Source organism: Chaetodon auriga, chromosome 20 (assembly GCF_051107435.1).
Source record: "Chaetodon auriga isolate fChaAug3 chromosome 20, fChaAug3.hap1, whole genome shotgun sequence".
Classification (NCBI taxonomy): Eukaryota; Metazoa; Chordata; class Actinopteri; order Chaetodontiformes; family Chaetodontidae; genus Chaetodon; species Chaetodon auriga.
In genome coordinates this window covers 13,198,966-13,215,922 of record NC_135093.1, presented here as the reverse complement: position 1 = coordinate 13,215,922, position 16,957 = coordinate 13,198,966, and the positions used below count along the sequence as shown (strand labels likewise).

Below are 16,957 nucleotides of genomic sequence, written 5' to 3'. Positions count from 1 at the left end.
GAATGAAGTACAAACTACATGCCCAGATGGTAATCCAACCGACTGATGCTCACAATGAACTCTACTGATGTATTTTGTCTCAGTGAACACGAGCTATGCTGTTGGGACACACCGAAGAGGAATAAAACACGCTGTATTTCTGCTGCAGCACAAACTCCGACAAACATGTTGCAGACGTCACTTTCAGCAACGCTTTATTTCAATGTCAAATGATTTGGAAAATTACATAAAATATGAATCACTCACATCTCTCATTTTACTTGCAACACAGTGCTGGTCATATTAAACCATACATAAACAAGTATGGCTGAGAGGGTTTCGACACGCACACACACACACGCACGTACACATAATGTGTAAAATGTTAGAGAAGTAAACATTGTAACAAATTGATTTAGAGAGCTTTGTCTTGAGGCTGTTTTTGTGAGAAGCTCTGCGCCGAGCGTGACGCTGCCCGAGCCACAGACTCCAGTGCCTGCTCTCACAGCTCTATAATTAGCAAGGGTCTAATCTGAGGTTGGATTTTGGTGGTGAGGCTCATGAGGAATCTGTTCCGTTACCTTGAACCCACTGACCTGCCTCACCAAAACATCACAGATTCATTGAGATAGTGAAAATAACTGCAAACTTGACCACTTTGGTTAGAGTAAACAAACATGGCCTTAAATCTGATTTTTCTGGACTGTTCTACTAATGCTGCTTTGGAGTGGATCCATTGGCCTCCATTAACTTCTTTTGTGAATGGGGTCACTACGACTCCCACTTCACAGATGCAAACGTGCGACTGACTTCCCCAGTCAAGAGTAAACAGGCTGCGGAGTCACTGAGTAAAGTGCTTAGTTTTATCTAATGATGCAAGCACTTTGGATCATCACACTTTTCTCGCAATTAGCACCAATGACAATGTCCACGCATCAATGCACGCGTGTAAAGAGAATGATATCCCTTTATAAAGTGCACAGGGTGCGTGCGCACACACACACACACACAAACATATCAGTACTGCACAGAAAACCACAGTGGCTGGGCCATGGAAAGGCGGATGTGCTTATGGTCTTGACAAATGGTACATGGTGAGGTGGGGATGAGCCTTTGCGGCCAAAATCTGTAAACCTCCCCACACATCATCCCCCTCCCCCTGACCCAAGTGTGTCGCTTGAGGCTTTCAAGGAGGAGCCACCGTGCCAGTCGTGTCGGCACTGATGGGCGAGGGACAAAAGGTCAGGAGAGGGGTCAGAGGTCACGGTCATGTCGAGCCTGGACGCCCTCTGGTCTGCAGACTGCTGAAGTGCGCCTCCCTCAGGACTCTGTTGATGTAGTCATAGGAGACACTGCTGCTGTCACCATGGAAACCATGCTGCAAAGAGCTAGCAGAGTCTTCAGGCTTTGGGCTGAGGGAGTACTGGGTGATGCGGTTGTTCTGGCTGTGGATGCACGGCCTGGTGGTGACCACTATTGCTCTCTCTGGACTACTGATCCCATTACTGCTGTCGCTGCTGGAAGACTGCAAACACAGAACAGAAACAGGCTCTGAAGCGTAGTTTCACGGACGGACGTAAAAGCTTTAAATAGAACATTCTGAGCTTTTCCTGACAGTATTGCATTGCTTATGCAACGCAGAGTCATGTGTATTTATATGCATGATGCCAGGTTGCTTGCTCTGTCCATAAATGGGCTTCACATTATAAATCAAACAATAGAGAATAAGTGACCTTATCAGAAAGATTTATCCTTTCCCTGTAGATGACTTTCACACAATCTAACTAAAATGGAGGGAATCTCTGTCCATCTGCCTGTCGATTTTCTCCACAACCGTTCATCCAATCAACTTCACACTTGGCCGGTGATCCAAGGCACCGCAGCACCGACTGTGAACTTGTTCGAGTGAGCAGTTCTTGAGAAAGCTGCAAATACAGGAGGCCTGCCAACCGCGTAAACCTACATCTGTGCGATGGTCTAAAGATGAATGCAGACATCAAGTCTGTCTCACCTCCGAGTCCAAATCCGACACAAGCAGACTGGGACCCCCTCCTGACCTCTTGGCCTGAGGACTCAGCTGTTGGCCCTCCTCACTGTCACAGCTACGGTGTCGTTTCCTGTGCAAAACAGAAATGGAAGGAACAGAGAGTATTGTGAGTGCAGAGGACAGCAGAGTGAACATGAAAGTGAAGGCGATAGTGGGACAGAATGATGCAGGCGGGGGGAGAGAGAGATTGGGCAGAGAAAAGCTGAAAGAGAGAACATGAAGAGGAACCAAAAATAGCAACTCGCACTCAAGCAGTAACATGATCAGACATGTGGCACTCCCATTATGAGATCACATTGATTAACATACCTTCACTGGGGCCTATGTAGAGACTGAACATACAGTGCGGATGTTACATTGACAGTACACTGTCAGACTGAGGAGCCTCGGATACTGTCTTGGCTTTCGATCATTGTAATGTCAATGTGATTAAGCTACAATGCCGCATTACAATCAAGTGACATGATTATTAAAAACAATACTGTATGTCATGATGAGACTGTGTTAATGGCAAAGATGTGTAAAATGGCTAATCTCGTTACCTGCTGTCAGTCAGCATTTCTGCAGTCTTGACGGATGCGTGTTTTGGCAAAGAGAAAGGTTGACACTCCTTGTGAGCCGGTTTGAGATATCTTATCTGAAAGCTTTGGCTATGTTACAGCTCCACGACCATTTCGCAGAAACTCAGTATGGTAAGCTCCCTTTCATCTCATCACAACGTCTAGGATGTGTGAGTGAGCAGTCTCCAGACAGCTGAAGCACAGGTCGCCGGAGGCAAGCACAGATCTGTGGGTGAGTTCAGCCCTGTCACTGCTCCAAGTGCAGTCCGCCCTGCCTAGTGCCTACGCCTCAGCGGTGGTACAAACTGCCGCTGGGCGTCTGAAAGCTAACAAGCTAACTACCAGGTATTCTCGTTTACGCAGTGAAATCTCGAGGAACTCCGGGCATGACAGCAAAGGGAGCGAGCTAGCCGGCTAGCTGCTACCGTGCAACGTTATATCAGCTACTTGTCAGGCTAACTACTTTAGCTAACTGTTACTGCACTATGCTAACGTTAACTGAAAGTTCTTCCGCTTTCGTATTCCGTCCACTTGTCATTAACTGTGGTTAACTGTGGCCTGTACTTTACAGCGGTCCGACGCGAGAAACTTCAATAAGTAAAGTTAAAAATGTTCATTAAAATTTAATGCCCGAGGTAGGATAGCCGATACGCCGGAGTCGTTAGGTGTCCCATACTTCTCCCTCTGTTTACCTGACGTCATCAGAATAAGTACAAAGCGGAAACGTCTTCCGGTGTCAACATTATGGTGAACTAGCTGCTTGTCTACTTTAGGCAAATTATCCAGTTTTTGTATATTCAAAAATTTTTTTTTAACGAATACGTTGATAAAATTGTCGTAAAGTGGAGATTTTGGGAGCGCTTTTCCGTCGTCGATCGTATGTTTTGCAACGTGTCGTATGTAGAGTTTAAAAATGTCACAAGTAATATAGCATGAATGCTGTATGTGAGCTACATCTGCAGTGTCTTTCCAGGCATGTTTTTCTAAATTTTATATCTGCTTACACGCTGCTACTGCTTTGCATACACTCAGTGTACTGTTGTCTACTATTTTATAAATTTAAACATTTCTATCCATATATAAACCCAGTATATGTACTGTCTAATAGCTTCTGTGGCATTTTATTGTTTGATTTGCTGGCAGCCTGGTACAAACGTACACATTACTGACACATGTAGTCTTCACAATCAATTTTCATTTTCACAACTCTTTCAAATACATTTTGTCATAAGCATCCATAGATAGCCAGAGTAGGTCAGGGAAAACAAAACAAAACAAAAACATGCTGATGTCTCCTGCAGATGAAGGTGATCCAGCACTCTGTGGAGACGCTGCAAACAGCTCTGGTCTCCAGTCGTCAGGACCTGGCTAAACTTTACAGCAAGTACACAAAGGAAGAACGGTATCTTCTGGAGCAAGGGTTCCAGCCAGGGCAACCGGGTTCCCTTTTCCAACCCATCACAGTGCACTCTGACTCAGACTGGATTTCCGCTCACCCTGAGGAGCCTCAAGACTTCCAGAGCTTCTACAGAGACCCTTACCGCAAGACCCCTAATGCGAGTCGCAATACTATTTATATTCAAACCATAGGTGAGTATGTTTGTGTGTAATGCTGCTAGATCCTTCGTATCCCTCCGTCATTGTCAAGTGCGTGGTTGTGTTTGTGAAAATGTTCTTACTGCATTAGCCCTGATAAGACGGCCATTAAGGAGAGGACATGTAAGCATGTGCAAATAATCCATGAAGGCTCACTTAGTTCATGTCACTGAATGACCGAAATGATAAAACATGCAAGAAACTACATTTAAACTACACTGTGGGCTATGCAGATGGATGAGGCATGTGCAGTATGTTAAATGGCAGTTTTCTGGACTCCAAGTGCAGCGTGTTACATAGTTGGCTGGCTTTAATTCTACACATTGTTTCTTGTAGGTTCCTTTGGGGAGGTGGGGGCCCAGACAGACCAGTATGTGGAGTGGCTCCGAGAATACTGCCAGGCCTTCTTCTGTGGACTTTCTGTCAAGTTGCTGCCAGCGGTAACTGTGACTGAAACAGGATGCACTTTCAGGGTTAACAGTAACTCGCACAACCTTCAGATCCTCACCGGTTAGTACCAAAGACTACACTTCAACCATACCATATCTGTTGTGTTGGATGCAAGGGATTACACTGATCCCCGGATGGACTGTGCATCTTAATGCTTTGTTATTACTGTCTCCTTTTGAACTTTAGGTGACCTGCTAAGATTCCTGGGCAATAGGAAACCACAAGATGCTTTTTGTATTGTTGGAATCACAATGATTGACCTCTACCCCAAAGACTCCTGGAACTTTGTCTTTGGACAGGCATCTCTCAGTATGGGTGAGATTTTAACTGAGAAAATGAAACTTTCTGTGTGATTTTTAAGGATAGATGGTACCACACTTAATGATAATACTCCACTACATTACAACATGTTGTAAGTCTGCTCTTAAAATATCCTGACATGTTTAGGACAAGAACAATATCAAAGTAGAGAGAATCAGTAAACATTGCTTCATCCATGATCAACAGTACTGGTGCTGATGATGTAATCTGGTTGAGCTGCCACTAGATGGGGCCCTAGAGCTTTACATGAAATCCAGGAGCAATTTCATTACCGACATCCTTACTGTTGTTTCTCAACTGTGCTCACAGGAATGGGTGTTTTCAGCTTTGCCAGGTATGATGACAACTTCTACAGCAGAAGTTATGCTGGAAGGTTGAAGAAACGCCTTAAGCCAACGCAGGGGGACTACTCTGTGTTTGATGGATATTATACTCCACCCATTACCAGCACTCTGCTCCTTCGATCCTGCAAGGTTTTTCTAACAAACATGCTGCTCCACTCAGTCAGTTTTGGTAGCCTTGAGCCTTTTGAGTGGCCTTGCCAGTGGTCCCTTTACTTTTATCAATACTGCTGATAATAACACTCAATACTGCTGGTTTTCTCTTTGCTATCAGAAATCCCTAATTGTAAATATTTATTTTCCAGACAATGACCCATGAGATTGGCCATATGTTTGGTATAAAGCATTGCCAGTGGTTGAATTGTGTCATGCAAGGCTCAAACCACCTGGAGGAGTCTGATCGCAGGCCTCTGGATTTCTGTCCCATCTGCCTTCGAAAGCTACAGGATGCAATCGGTTTCAAAATAGCTGAAAGATACAGGGTAAAAAAAGAGCCTTATGTACTTTTTGGTACACATGCATACGCACACACACACACACACACACAAACAACAACATCTGTGTATTTGTAAATGTACCTTAGTTCCTGTAAGTGTGTCACCTTTTTCTTAGAAATGCCTTTTGTTTTGCACATCAGAGGTGTGTGTTACTATGGCAGCTTCATTACACTGAAGTCATTTGTTGCAACATGTGCTCTTGTTTACAAAGCAACTTGTGGTTTTTCTAAAATCACAAGATGTTAGTTGAAGTCTAGCCCAAAGCCGATAATGTAAGAATCATCTACACAAATTGGAAGTACTTAATGCAAGATTACAGCTCATGAGAAGGAGCTGCTCTGGATATAATGAAGAAAATCTTAAGTGGAGCAATTTTAAGACGTCTCCCCCCACTCATTTGATCAGGGTTTACCAAAAGATCAGATTGCACAATCAGATGCACTTACGTATTTTATACTCTCTCTGAGTGAATGTTCATCTGTGTTCAACAGGCCTTACTGCACTGGATGGAGGAGGATCAGGGTCAAACATCCAGACCAGAGCATGCCTCAGCCTGCCAGCCTGTGCTCCACTTTCCTAAACCCACTGAAGCTTTTCACACATCCAGACTGTGGCTCCGCAGGTGCTTGGATATCCTAGGAAACAAAGATGAGTCGTAGTACTTGCCCATGGATCTGGGTGAGATTGGGAAATAAATGCAACAGTTTTGATCTATTCATGTATACCATGCAAAATGAACATTTCTGCTGCGGTTTGATTGCAGAACAGAATCTTACTTTTGTTTGTGACTGCTACACCCAGTTTCATGTACAGATGCTGTGGTATTTTTCTGGGAGACTGTCAGGTATGTATTGAGTTGTGTTGATTTATAAATGTTTTATGAGCAGTTCAGACACACTCTTTGGGCACCTGTGCTTCAAGGCAGAATGAAATAATGAGTTCAGCTTAATATGATTTTTCAGTGTAAATTAAAGATGCAGTATGTAGAGAAAATATTTATTAATGTGAAAGGTTACAATATTCCATTAAAAACATCTGATAGAGAAGTAAAAATCACACTTGCTTTATTGTGATTGAACACATTTTCATTACAAAAATAGTAAGTCTGACATCTCATATCACAAAACAGCACATCGTCAGGTTGGCAACACTTTGATTACAAATAAAATAATCATATAGGTTATCTCCTGAGCTTTACGTGTTTTTATAACACATTACAGAATCTGTGCAATTTAATGTTCTCGTGTCACAGCTTTTCTGGTTATCATTGCGGTATTGATCACCAGCAGGTAATTAGTTCATCAAGTATCAGTGTTGCATCTCCTTTCTGGAATATCTCAAACTGAAGCGCCTCCATTGACGCTGCACACTCATGATCCATTTTTGACCATACTTTCATATCTCACACCATTGTCCTTTAGAGCAAAACTATTGTACAGGTTTACTCACTTACAGCTAATTTAAAAGTACCCTTTCATTTCAACAGTACTGACTCTAGAAAAACACTGGTACACATGTCATGGAAGGCACAGTTGCTACGGGCGTATTTGATCTAAAAGTTCTGAAGATTGCGTTCAGAGCCCAGATCTACACTGGCTGATGATTAACACTTAATACTGGTCTCTCTCTACATTGTATTCATGTCACTTCAGCACTCGCCGGCAGTATATGGTTGACCTTTTTATTACCCTTTATCCTGTTGTTATTAGCTCATGCAAAACGTATAACCTCCTGGACATCTCTGGTGGCCGTTACCTGATCATGGACCAAGTTGTCATCTAGCTCAGAGTCTGGACAGTCAGTTCTTTTGTCCGGTTTATGTGCTGCACTTTGTTCCTCAGAGTCCCCCTTCCTTTCATGTGTGTCTTCAGGGCATTTTGACTTCCTCCTCTTGCAGAATAATCCTCTTTTAGCAGGTCTTACCAAACCCAGGAACAGGGCACTAAGTGCCATGCCGACTGCACAGGAGTAGAAGGCTGAGCCGTAGTTCTGAGTCACATCCACCAGCACGCCTGATGGAGGATAGAGGAGGATTAAAGGGACACTCCGACAACTGTACACATCAAGTTCACTTTACTTATCAAGAGGAGTATCAGGAGGTCATAGCAATGTCATCATGGTTATCTCAGCTTGGATTTGAAGACTACACATTTACGTAAAGCCTGCATAACAAACTGTGGAGCTTACAACACATTGACTAGACAGGGAGGGTCTGATGACAGAAGCTCCTGAGTTGCATTATGGGAAACATAGGATCCAGTGTTTTTGGAGCTTGATTTATACTAAGGACTAAAAGTCGGGGTATCTCAGCATCTGCTGCACCAATTTTGACCCCTCTTTATGTTAATTTGTCTCATGCAAGTCCCCCAACTTTACAGAAGTGCAGTACTTAAAGATGGAGCAGCCCTTTAAAGCACACAACTTTAAGTCATTTTAAGTCGTTCGTTCTAGCTCTTGAGCTCTTTGTCTTTCAGCTTTGATTGTGTAGTATGTACAATGGATATGCCAGTGGAACATTAAATCATAAATCACCCTTGCGTGTTATGGGGATGAACACTAGTGAAGTGAAACCATAGTAAACTTCTCACTATAAGATAATACTTACCTCCAAGTGGGGGTCCAGCCAGCCCAGCAAAGCTGTGTATGAACACATAGACACCAGCAGCTGAAGACATCCTCTCTATGCCCACCACATCATCCTCAGCCAGCATGGGGATGTGGGTGCACGCAAGGGTTCCCATTAAGAACCCATACAAAGCACAGCACACAGCCAAGCCATAGAACTCCGTAACCAAAGTGAATCCTACCAGATCCGCAGTCATTGTAATCACACACGCCAGAAGCACAAGCAGCTTCCTCTTCGCGAACTGCTTCCGTGACAGGATCCACCCGATGCTGAATCGGCCGAAGATTTCAGCCACGGCCATGGTGGAGAGCATGTAGGTGGCACGGTCCCGCTCCACACCTCGACTCACGCTCAGCTCAATGATGTAGAGCTGAGGGGCGAAGAAGCCGAGCGTGGCGAACAGTCCGAACAGAGAATAGAGAATGAAGCTGCACTCTTTGAGGATGGAGAAATCTAGAAGTTTTGAGATCTTTGCTGGTCGCTTTTCATCACCTGGTTTCATTTCCTCATCTTTCATCTCTTGTTTCTCTGCATCTTTGTTATTTTTCTCCTCTGTGTCCGACTCGCTAATCTCTGTAATACTGTTTTCTGCAGATGCTTGTTCGGTCTCTAACCTTGCTTTTTTGTCAAGAAGCGTGTTTTCCTCTGGGCTGCTGTTGTCTGTGTCCTTTAGAGACTGAACCCCAGAGTCTCCTGTGCTCACAGAGCCTCTGGTTAGCTGATTGTCCAGACTGTGGGAGGTATTTTGTGAATGTGAGGTATCGCTTGTCACAGAGCCCTGCGGGTCTGTACCCTTTACATTGTCTTGTGTACTGAGGACCTCCATTTCCACTGGGGACAATCTGTCAGTCTCTGTCCCTCTGGTTTTGATAATGATTGGCCGAAGCAGAACACCACAGATGATGATGGTGCTCTGCAAAGCTCCTATCACTGCCATGGTGTGTCGCCAGCCAATGTGGTCCCTCAATGCAGAAAAGGCTGAGGGGCAAGAGGAGGCATTTTGTGAGTGTGATATTAAGTATGGGATATAAAACAAACAGAGAACATGACCTCAGTGTTCTGTATTACTGTTGTTCATAAATGTGCTGGGCTGTCTCTCAGTGCCCATCTGTGGCTCTTAGTCCACCACTACCTAGAACAGCTGGACACTGTGGTGTTTATCACAGATTACACAAACTGGAGTAAATAGTGTATTTGTTGGGGACTATTTTCTGCCACACTCTAGTGAGTATTTATGGCAGCAGGGCTGTGAATGTGGGATTGACTTTAAATACACGAAATGTGCCCATGTTCATGATAACGAAGACATGTGGAACAGGTGCAACAGTGTGGCTACTCATGTTTTTCATAGATTTGGACAGCTATGCTTCTCGGCAATTTTTGACACAAAGATAAATACAGAATGTTACCAGACTTATTTTCTATACACATTTCATTTTGTAATCTTCCCTCGGGTTTTCCTGACACTAAATAGGTTATAGTCACAGGACAAAGGACAAAGGACAAATCTAAAAAACCTGAATAAAAAAACATACTTTCACATCACTCTGTTTTGATGAATAAATAAACTCTCATCAGTGTCTGCTGTCTTAAAAATGAATAAATAAAGTTCATAGTGACCCTTTTAAGTGAATTAAAATGCAGTGAAGTATTTTTTCTATCACAGAAACAAATTCATCACATAGTTTTCCTAAACCCCCTACAAACACTTGTCTTCTCCCACACATCACTGGACACTCTAGGACTCACCTGGTGCCAGGGCAAACATGGACAGGGACTCTCCAGTGGAAGCCACAGCGGTGACCAGAGACCGCCGACGGGTAAAGTAGTGGGACAGGATGGTCACAGTGGGTAAGAATGTCAGACAGTAGCCCAGACCTGCACAGTGGCAAAGATACATGCTTTCAGACTCAAATGTACTCAAATAATATGATGTAATATTCAAAGAGGGAGACAACTGAAGAAGAAGGCAATCCAATACCTGCAACTAATCCATAGGTGATGTACATTTGATTGATGGAGCTGGTAAAGCTGGTGGCAATGGTACCCGCGGAAATAAGGAATCCTCCAAGCATAACAACAAATTGGAACCCAAAGCGGTTAGTCATCACAGAGGAGAGAGGACCTGAGGACCCACGGAGAACAAAGTGTTTAGAGGAGACCATGGCTTAGTAGTTCTCATAACACCAACTGATAGTTTGTGCTTTATTAGGCTTTTTGCAGGGTAGCACCCGCTCAGCCTCAACAGCTGCACTCACCATTGAAGGTCATGACGAACACGCAGATGGAAACAATCCAGGAGACCCGACTGTTGGTCTCTCCAAACTCCCCCATCAGGTCCTGCAGGAAGATGCCAAAGCTCTTGATGGTGCCATAGGTGAAAACCTCCACCAAGAAGAAGGCAACAGCCACCACCCATCCCCAGCCTCCATCAGGGGCCTCCGTGTACACATTGGGCCCCAAGAAACAGATCCCCTTGACTCCACATTGTGCCATGGCCTGGAAAGAGAAATTTAGGGAATGGCTTTGTGCTCAGCAATTTTAAAAATACATTCAAAAAAGAATATAAATGTGTATATTTTGATTGGTTGACTGACTTGAGGAAAAGCACAAATTTTGTGCAAAATATAGCACCAAAAAATCAGCTCTGAGTCTATGAAGCCATGCAGTGTGTGTTTATGTCTGCAGAAGGCATTTCATAGACGCACACTGCACACGGATCAGCCCACTTCAGCCCTGCTGCCTCACAACACAAACAACTGCCTGCAATCAGTTTCACTTACAGAAACAACAAACATGTTTCTTAAATGTACAAAGTTATTTATAATCCTGAACAGGCATCAGTTTCGCAAGTTTTGCCGTATTACTGACACGTTTAAGAATTGCAGTGGTGGAGCAAGTGTTCAGACTCTTCACTCCAGTAAAAGTACTACTATTATTAATTACAATTACAATTAGTCATTTGGCAGATGCTTTTATCCAAAGCAATGAACATATGAATTCACACACCGACGGCACAGCATCGGGGCAGTTATGGGGTTCAGTATCTTGCCCAAGGATGATTAAAATAATTAGAAAGAAAAGCAGCAAAAATTCACATTTGTGAAGCTGGAATAATGAACTGTTTTTGCAGGAAAAAAATGACTTAAATTATTATCAAAACAGTTGTCAATTAACTTTCTGTCAATCAGCTAAATGATTAATCAACTAAGCCTCGTACATATTTATAAAACATATCAAATTGTAAACACTTCATATGTTTTCAATGCAAAAATCTTAAATATTGTCAAATAACTAAGTAAAAAGTAAAACATTTATCTCTGAAATGTGGTGTAGTGGCATGAAAAGGAAAAAATCAAGTTAAGTACAATACTTGAGTAAATGTACTTAGATATATTCAATTGGACTGCCGCCACTCAGGTCAAATTTAGCTGATCAAACAGCAAACATCAAGCGTGGAAGGCTGTGCGCCCGCAGCTGTGAAGAAGACTGACTCACTGTGTGCCTAATGGGTTCGAGCTGCTCCTCTTCTCATCACAGAAAGGTTCGGTTAGATGAGGCAAACCTGCTCCTTGTCTTTATTTACAGAAAACGGATGACTTGAAAATTGCTGTTCTCTATTAGGGTAGTAAATAAGATGCTGATTTGAGTTTATGTCCCCTCTCATATCCCTCTTAGTTAAGCAGCTTTCCTTTTAAATGAAGTGCCTGTGGGCATCCTTACCAGTCTACTGTTTAATGTACAAACACTGTCAGTGCCGAGTTCAAATGTGGTAAGGAGGAAAAGGCAGCAGTATTTGAAGTTCAGCCCCTCTTGGCACAAGCTTAGACCTAATCAATTATTAATACAAAAGCATCCTGGGGGCTGTAAGGTACAATCAGATGTGTCTCAAATTTTCTGCATCAACAGCAAATATACTTTTTTAGAGTGAAGTGCTAAAATTAACACTGACTGCTATTTGGTAAAGCAGGTGGACATTAATGGTGAATGGCGTTGCAGCCCAGGGGGATAAAAGTGTGTCATTGTGTGCACATATATTAATACAAATATCATAGGTGCCATTGATAAATGTCTATATATAGTGAGCAATTACTGTACAAACACATTGTGAACACTAGTCACACCTGTAAGTCTCCTAGATTACTATAATTAAGACATTCACTGACTGTGACTAACCTTGGTAATAACTACAGCAAATACATGTTAAAAAAAAAAAAAGGTTAAAATTACTAAGACTGAATTGCAGACATTAAGAACATTAACGGATCACTTGGCACATACAGATTACAGGATGAAGAAGTTTATTATCTATAACAGACCAAAAAGCTACACTTGACCAGTCAGCATAGACAATAACATAAGACACTGTATTTTCTCTCTCTCTAGCTATATTTGGACACCTGAAAGTTCAGGAAAAAGTCTCTTAGTGGACTGTAAGCCACAATTATTATGGCAAAGTACTGTTTCCAAGGTCATGAATGAACTTAGATGTTAAATATAGAATATATTGATGTAGGCATAATGTTTTAATGGGGTTTGGTTTTGTTTTAAAGCTTTTCTACCTCAAACTCAACACGTCGATAAAGAGGAACAGTGTAGTCAAAAGTTGAAACTAAGCAACAGGGATATGATGGGTATTAGGGTTAAATTCATGTATATTTTAGGGTATGAGTAGATACTCTACTGCTAATTGGATTTACCTGAAAGTTTTCTTTTTGTCTATAAATGTCTCTAATCTGTCTACATTTTATATATTTCCATTAAGAGCAAGTATTATCAAAGCATGATTAAACTCCTCTATACATACAGGCCTATACATTTTGTTTAGTGTCGTCACAGCCGGTCAGTCGGACATCACCGCCCGTGAATGTCCTTAAATGATTCCTCGCTTAACACACAAGACACGTATTGTTTGTCTGTGTTGCCTCGTCCAAATATTAAAAGAATGAACCGGTTTGAAACATGCCAATTTATCATGTTAATCTTTTGACTGAGAGTGATGGGAGGGGTGGTAATGTGGAGTAGTCGGTGCCAGTCAACCCCTGCGCGGCTGACGCAACGCTCTCAGTGCCGCGGCGGCTCATGAGGTCGGTGGACAATTTGACTTCACCAACACACTTTGTAAGTTGGCTTAGTTTGACGCCGCTTATTTAAGCCGTACGCGCCTCGTCTTCCTTTACTAAAGCAAACGTACTCGTACAGAAGGAAATAACCTGCATTTCAGCAGTCTGTCTCACCTGTGTGGAGCTACTTTCGGACGGAAACGCTCTTCCTTCGCTCGACTATCGCTGCCGCTGTAATCCCGCCCGTGTCGCGCGCGGCTTCAATGAAACAAAGAACCTTACTGACACGTGCGTATGTCCACAAACACGGACACGTGGAGAGACACACGCGCGCGCAAAAACACTAGCACACATTTTGTATCACACTCGCTCGCATTCAGGCCACCTCCCTCCGCGAGCAGGGTTAAAGAGATCTGGTTCCAGCCAGTTCTCGGCCCTTGGCCCCCTTTTAGCTGCGGGGTGCAGCGCTGTTTAGCAAGGGTCTGCTAATGGCTGGTGTGTGAGAGACTGACAGAGGGTGAGTGAAGAGTGTTGCTGTGACCTCAGGAGGTCATTTGTGGTGGGAACTTTTAGTCACATGAATAATGACATAATTCTCCCAAGATTTCACAGAACATTGCCTTTATACTTTGATTCATGATCATCAAAGACTGCTCTCTGTCTGCTGTATATTTATGCAAGTTGACTGTTCACATGTTTCACTAGCTTTGTGACATTACAGTATGTTTTGTCTGTTTCAATATTTAAGTGACAACAAATACATTCAAAGGTTCCTTTGACTCCAAAAGTATACGCACGCAATATTCCACCTCCACCTCAGGCCATCTCCTCTTTTTTTTGTCTCAGAGTATAATTTGAATCTGTTGACAAGGACAGGCTGATATACAGGTTTAGCTTGACATACTGGTCGGATGAGCGGAGACGGGGAGAATGAAAGAGTTGGAAGACCATTGATGCAGACAACTTTGGGCCAATGACGAGTCCTCAGCAGAGACAGCTCTGTTTTATCACTGTCACCATCTTCACATGCCCTCATTTCTACAGATATGTGTGTTTTGTGGGGATGATTGCACCATGGGTCCAAAGATAAGATCTTTACTTCATTTATTTCTTCTTATGGAACAAGCAGAACCAGTAGTAGAGGGGGGTTAATGTAGTCGTTCAGCTGCAGAACTGTTTCACGTTTTGTCATCTGAATTGGTTACAGCTGCCTTCACTCACTGTCATACCTACATTATTCATGCAACTGTGTGTTTCTTTTCTTTATTCTGCAGACTTTTTGTATTGTAGTGTACAGAGTCTTGCAAACACTGCATGTCCGTTAAGGTTTAAATGAAACCTATGTAACCCTTTGCAGGTTTTGACCTGAAATGGGGTTCACCCTGTTCCTCCCATCTGCGATGCTGATGTGCGGTCTGCTTGTCCACATGGCGTCCCAACATGGAGCCAGTGTCGATACGTCCGTTAAGAAGCCCAATTTCATCATCATATTGGCAGATGATATAGGCTGGGGTGACCTGGATGCTAACCAGCCTCAAGAGAGGACAAACAACACACCTTATCTCAACCTGATGGCAGAGCAAGGACTAAGGTACAGAATTTAATATTATGTCCATTCACTCCCAACTGTCAACAAGATGAAGTGTCATATGTCCTTAAAAATGACTTTTTCCAGATTGACTGACTTCCACTCTCCAGCCTCAACCTGTTCCCCGTCCCGTGCTTCCATCCTGACAGGCCGCTATGGCCTAAGAAACGGGGTGACTCATAACTTTGCTGTGAACTCTGTGGCCGGTCTGCCTCTGTCTGAAGTCACCTTGCCCGAGCTACTACAAAGGGCGGGTTATTACACCGCCATGATCGGGAAATGGCATCTCGGCCACAATGGACCATACGGTCCAACTAACAGAGGTAAGTGGGAGGGTCAGGCTTTATATTAAGGTACACATATTCACCATTACCTGACTGCTAATTGGCATGTATATTGGTAGCATATTGGCTCTTTATTAGTCATTATAAAGTACTTATTAATGGTATATTCTAGGAGTTAATAAAGGGCCAATTTGCTACTAATATGTACGCTAATAAGCAACTAGGTATTGGTGAATATGCTTACCTTAATATAAAGTGTTGCCAGTGGGAGTTTGCCATTTATTGCCTGGAATCCCTGGAGACCCAACTAAACACAACAGGCACAGATCAGGCACTCATTTCTAAAGAGGTGAGCGAATTTTGGCAATCCCTCATCTGTTCAGCCTAAAACTTAGTGTGCTGTCAAAGAAAAAAAAAGCACCCCACCTCGTCGTGTACTGAGAATCACCAGCAGCTGGCTTTGGGTATGAACATTTCAAACATGATAAACATGCAAAATTATTTGTGTATACTACCTGAAACAGTGAGATTTGAACTAACACACGCACACACACACACTCCTATTGCATCACACTGCATCTTTCCAGTTCAGTGCTGTGCCGTCCTCCAGCCTTTCTAGACCATTCCAGCCACACGTAGCGTGTTAGCGAATCCGTCGGCCTTACTGCAGGGAACAGACTACACCTGGCACAAGGCCCTGCAGCTGTGCCTTGTGAGAGGACAGCCTTTGCTCTTGATTCTTCACTTACAGCTGACTCAACACCCACCCCCCAGTACCACATACCCATCCGCCACCCTCCGAGCCGCCTTCTCATTCCTTTCGTGTGTGGATGTCTGCCTCCTCCGCCTTACCTCAAACACCCTGAGGATGTGGATCACGTTATAGTTGTAAGCTTATACAGCGACGTACTAGCAGGTGATCCACACTTTAGGAACCTTAAGCCAGTGGAGCAGCCGTCGACTGGCCGTGTCTTCCTCCAGTTGGCAAGTCAGTTTCCAGTTGATGTACAGCAGGGGGGATGTACAGCTGGTGCAAAGGAAGGTTCCCCAGTTGCTGTGCTTCCAGCTTGAGTGGGAGCACCAGTGGGCATAGCTGGCAGTGTGGGTGGGTGGGAAGCTGGTGAGGGAACATGGCGGTGACACTACACATATTGTTCCTTCCCAGTAAAGTTATTCACTTCAGATGCTGGTGTGCAATGGCATTTTTTCTTAATGTAAGTGAACGTCATCTCTTGTGTGAATGCAAAGTTTCTGTTATTAGATTCTTCATAACAGCGTGTATGTGTGTAGTGGTATTTCAGCTTATGACACAGTCCAAACAAAATGCAGCCTTGTCTACTGGGCAGATGTTCTAATGTATTTATGAATTTTTGCACCATGTTTATTGTCTCTTGGGCAGGTTTTGACTACTATTTAGGCATTCCTTACAGCAATGACATGGGCTGTACTGATGTCCCTGGGTACAATTTGCCAGAGTGCCTTCCCTGTGATTCATACGGACCTCAAGTGAGCAGGTTAGATCTTGGTATTGGCACTTTACATTTGAAGAGAAACTAAAGGATGTTTTAGCTGTTGATTTCTTGACTTTACAAGATCACAGAAATT

At 43.3% G+C, this 16,957-nt stretch overlaps 4 protein-coding genes across 11 annotated transcripts in view; 2 read left to right on the top strand and 2 right to left on the bottom strand.

Annotated features, from left to right (window-relative positions):
• Nucleotides 1–170: 170 nt before the first annotated feature.
• LOC143339013 (protein VCF1) lies at nucleotides 171–3,276 on the bottom strand. The gene is made up of 3 exons (XM_076759986.1): nucleotides 2,569–3,276; nucleotides 1,991–2,096; nucleotides 171–1,504 (listed from the first exon to the last, which is right to left on the bottom strand). The coding sequence occupies exons 1-3, from the start codon at nucleotides 2,583–2,585 to the stop codon at nucleotides 1,247–1,249; spliced, it is 381 nt and encodes a 126-aa protein (XP_076616101.1). The 5' UTR covers nucleotides 2,586–3,276; the 3' UTR covers nucleotides 171–1,246.
• amz2 (archaelysin family metallopeptidase 2) lies at nucleotides 2,714–6,974 on the top strand. 4 transcript variants are annotated; one of them, XM_076759984.1, is made up of 7 exons: nucleotides 2,714–2,818; nucleotides 3,888–4,176; nucleotides 4,519–4,692; nucleotides 4,819–4,947; nucleotides 5,263–5,426; nucleotides 5,600–5,776; nucleotides 6,283–6,940. In XM_076759984.1, exons 2-7 carry the CDS (start codon nucleotides 3,888–3,890, stop codon nucleotides 6,448–6,450), a joined length of 1,101 nt encoding a protein of 366 aa, XP_076616099.1. In that variant the 5' UTR covers nucleotides 2,714–2,818; the 3' UTR covers nucleotides 6,451–6,940. The 4 variants fall into 4 exon arrangements, with proteins under 4 accessions (XP_076616099.1, XP_076616097.1, XP_076616096.1 ...); XM_076759982.1 differs by having other exon boundaries at nucleotides 2,810–2,931; XM_076759981.1 differs by lacking the exon at nucleotides 2,714–2,818 and adding an exon at nucleotides 3,295–3,559 and having other exon boundaries at nucleotides 6,283–6,974.
• Nucleotides 6,968–13,779, bottom strand: LOC143339009 (monocarboxylate transporter 7-like). Of its 3 annotated transcripts, none has more exons than XM_076759976.1 (6): nucleotides 13,655–13,779; nucleotides 10,676–10,916; nucleotides 10,399–10,542; nucleotides 10,167–10,295; nucleotides 8,397–9,395; nucleotides 6,968–7,803 (listed from the first exon to the last, which is right to left on the bottom strand). In XM_076759976.1, exons 2-6 carry the CDS (start codon nucleotides 10,911–10,913, stop codon nucleotides 7,502–7,504), a joined length of 1,812 nt encoding a protein of 603 aa, XP_076616091.1. In that variant the 5' UTR covers nucleotides 10,914–10,916; nucleotides 13,655–13,779; the 3' UTR covers nucleotides 6,968–7,501. The 3 variants fall into 3 exon arrangements, with proteins under 3 accessions (XP_076616091.1, XP_076616092.1, XP_076616093.1); XM_076759977.1 differs by lacking the exon at nucleotides 13,655–13,779 and adding an exon at nucleotides 11,916–11,967 and having other exon boundaries at nucleotides 7,466–7,803; XM_076759978.1 differs by having other exon boundaries at nucleotides 7,673–9,395.
• Nucleotides 13,497–16,957, top strand: part of arsg (arylsulfatase G) — a 36,677-nt gene continuing 33,216 nt past the window's right edge. For 2 of the 3 annotated variants that reach the window (XR_013079290.1, XM_076759979.1), the window contains exons 1-4: nucleotides 13,497–13,538; nucleotides 14,838–15,071; nucleotides 15,156–15,391; nucleotides 16,752–16,866. Coding sequence is in view for 2 of the 3 variants with exons in the window: in XM_076759979.1 (XP_076616094.1) it covers nucleotides 14,851–15,071; nucleotides 15,156–15,391; nucleotides 16,752–16,866 (572 nt within the window). In the remaining variant the exon portion in view is untranslated. Of the gene's footprint in view, nucleotides 13,539–13,606; nucleotides 13,769–14,837; nucleotides 15,072–15,155; nucleotides 15,392–16,751; nucleotides 16,867–16,957 lie in introns of those variants that run through there. The other variant, XM_076759980.1, reaches the window with a different exon arrangement.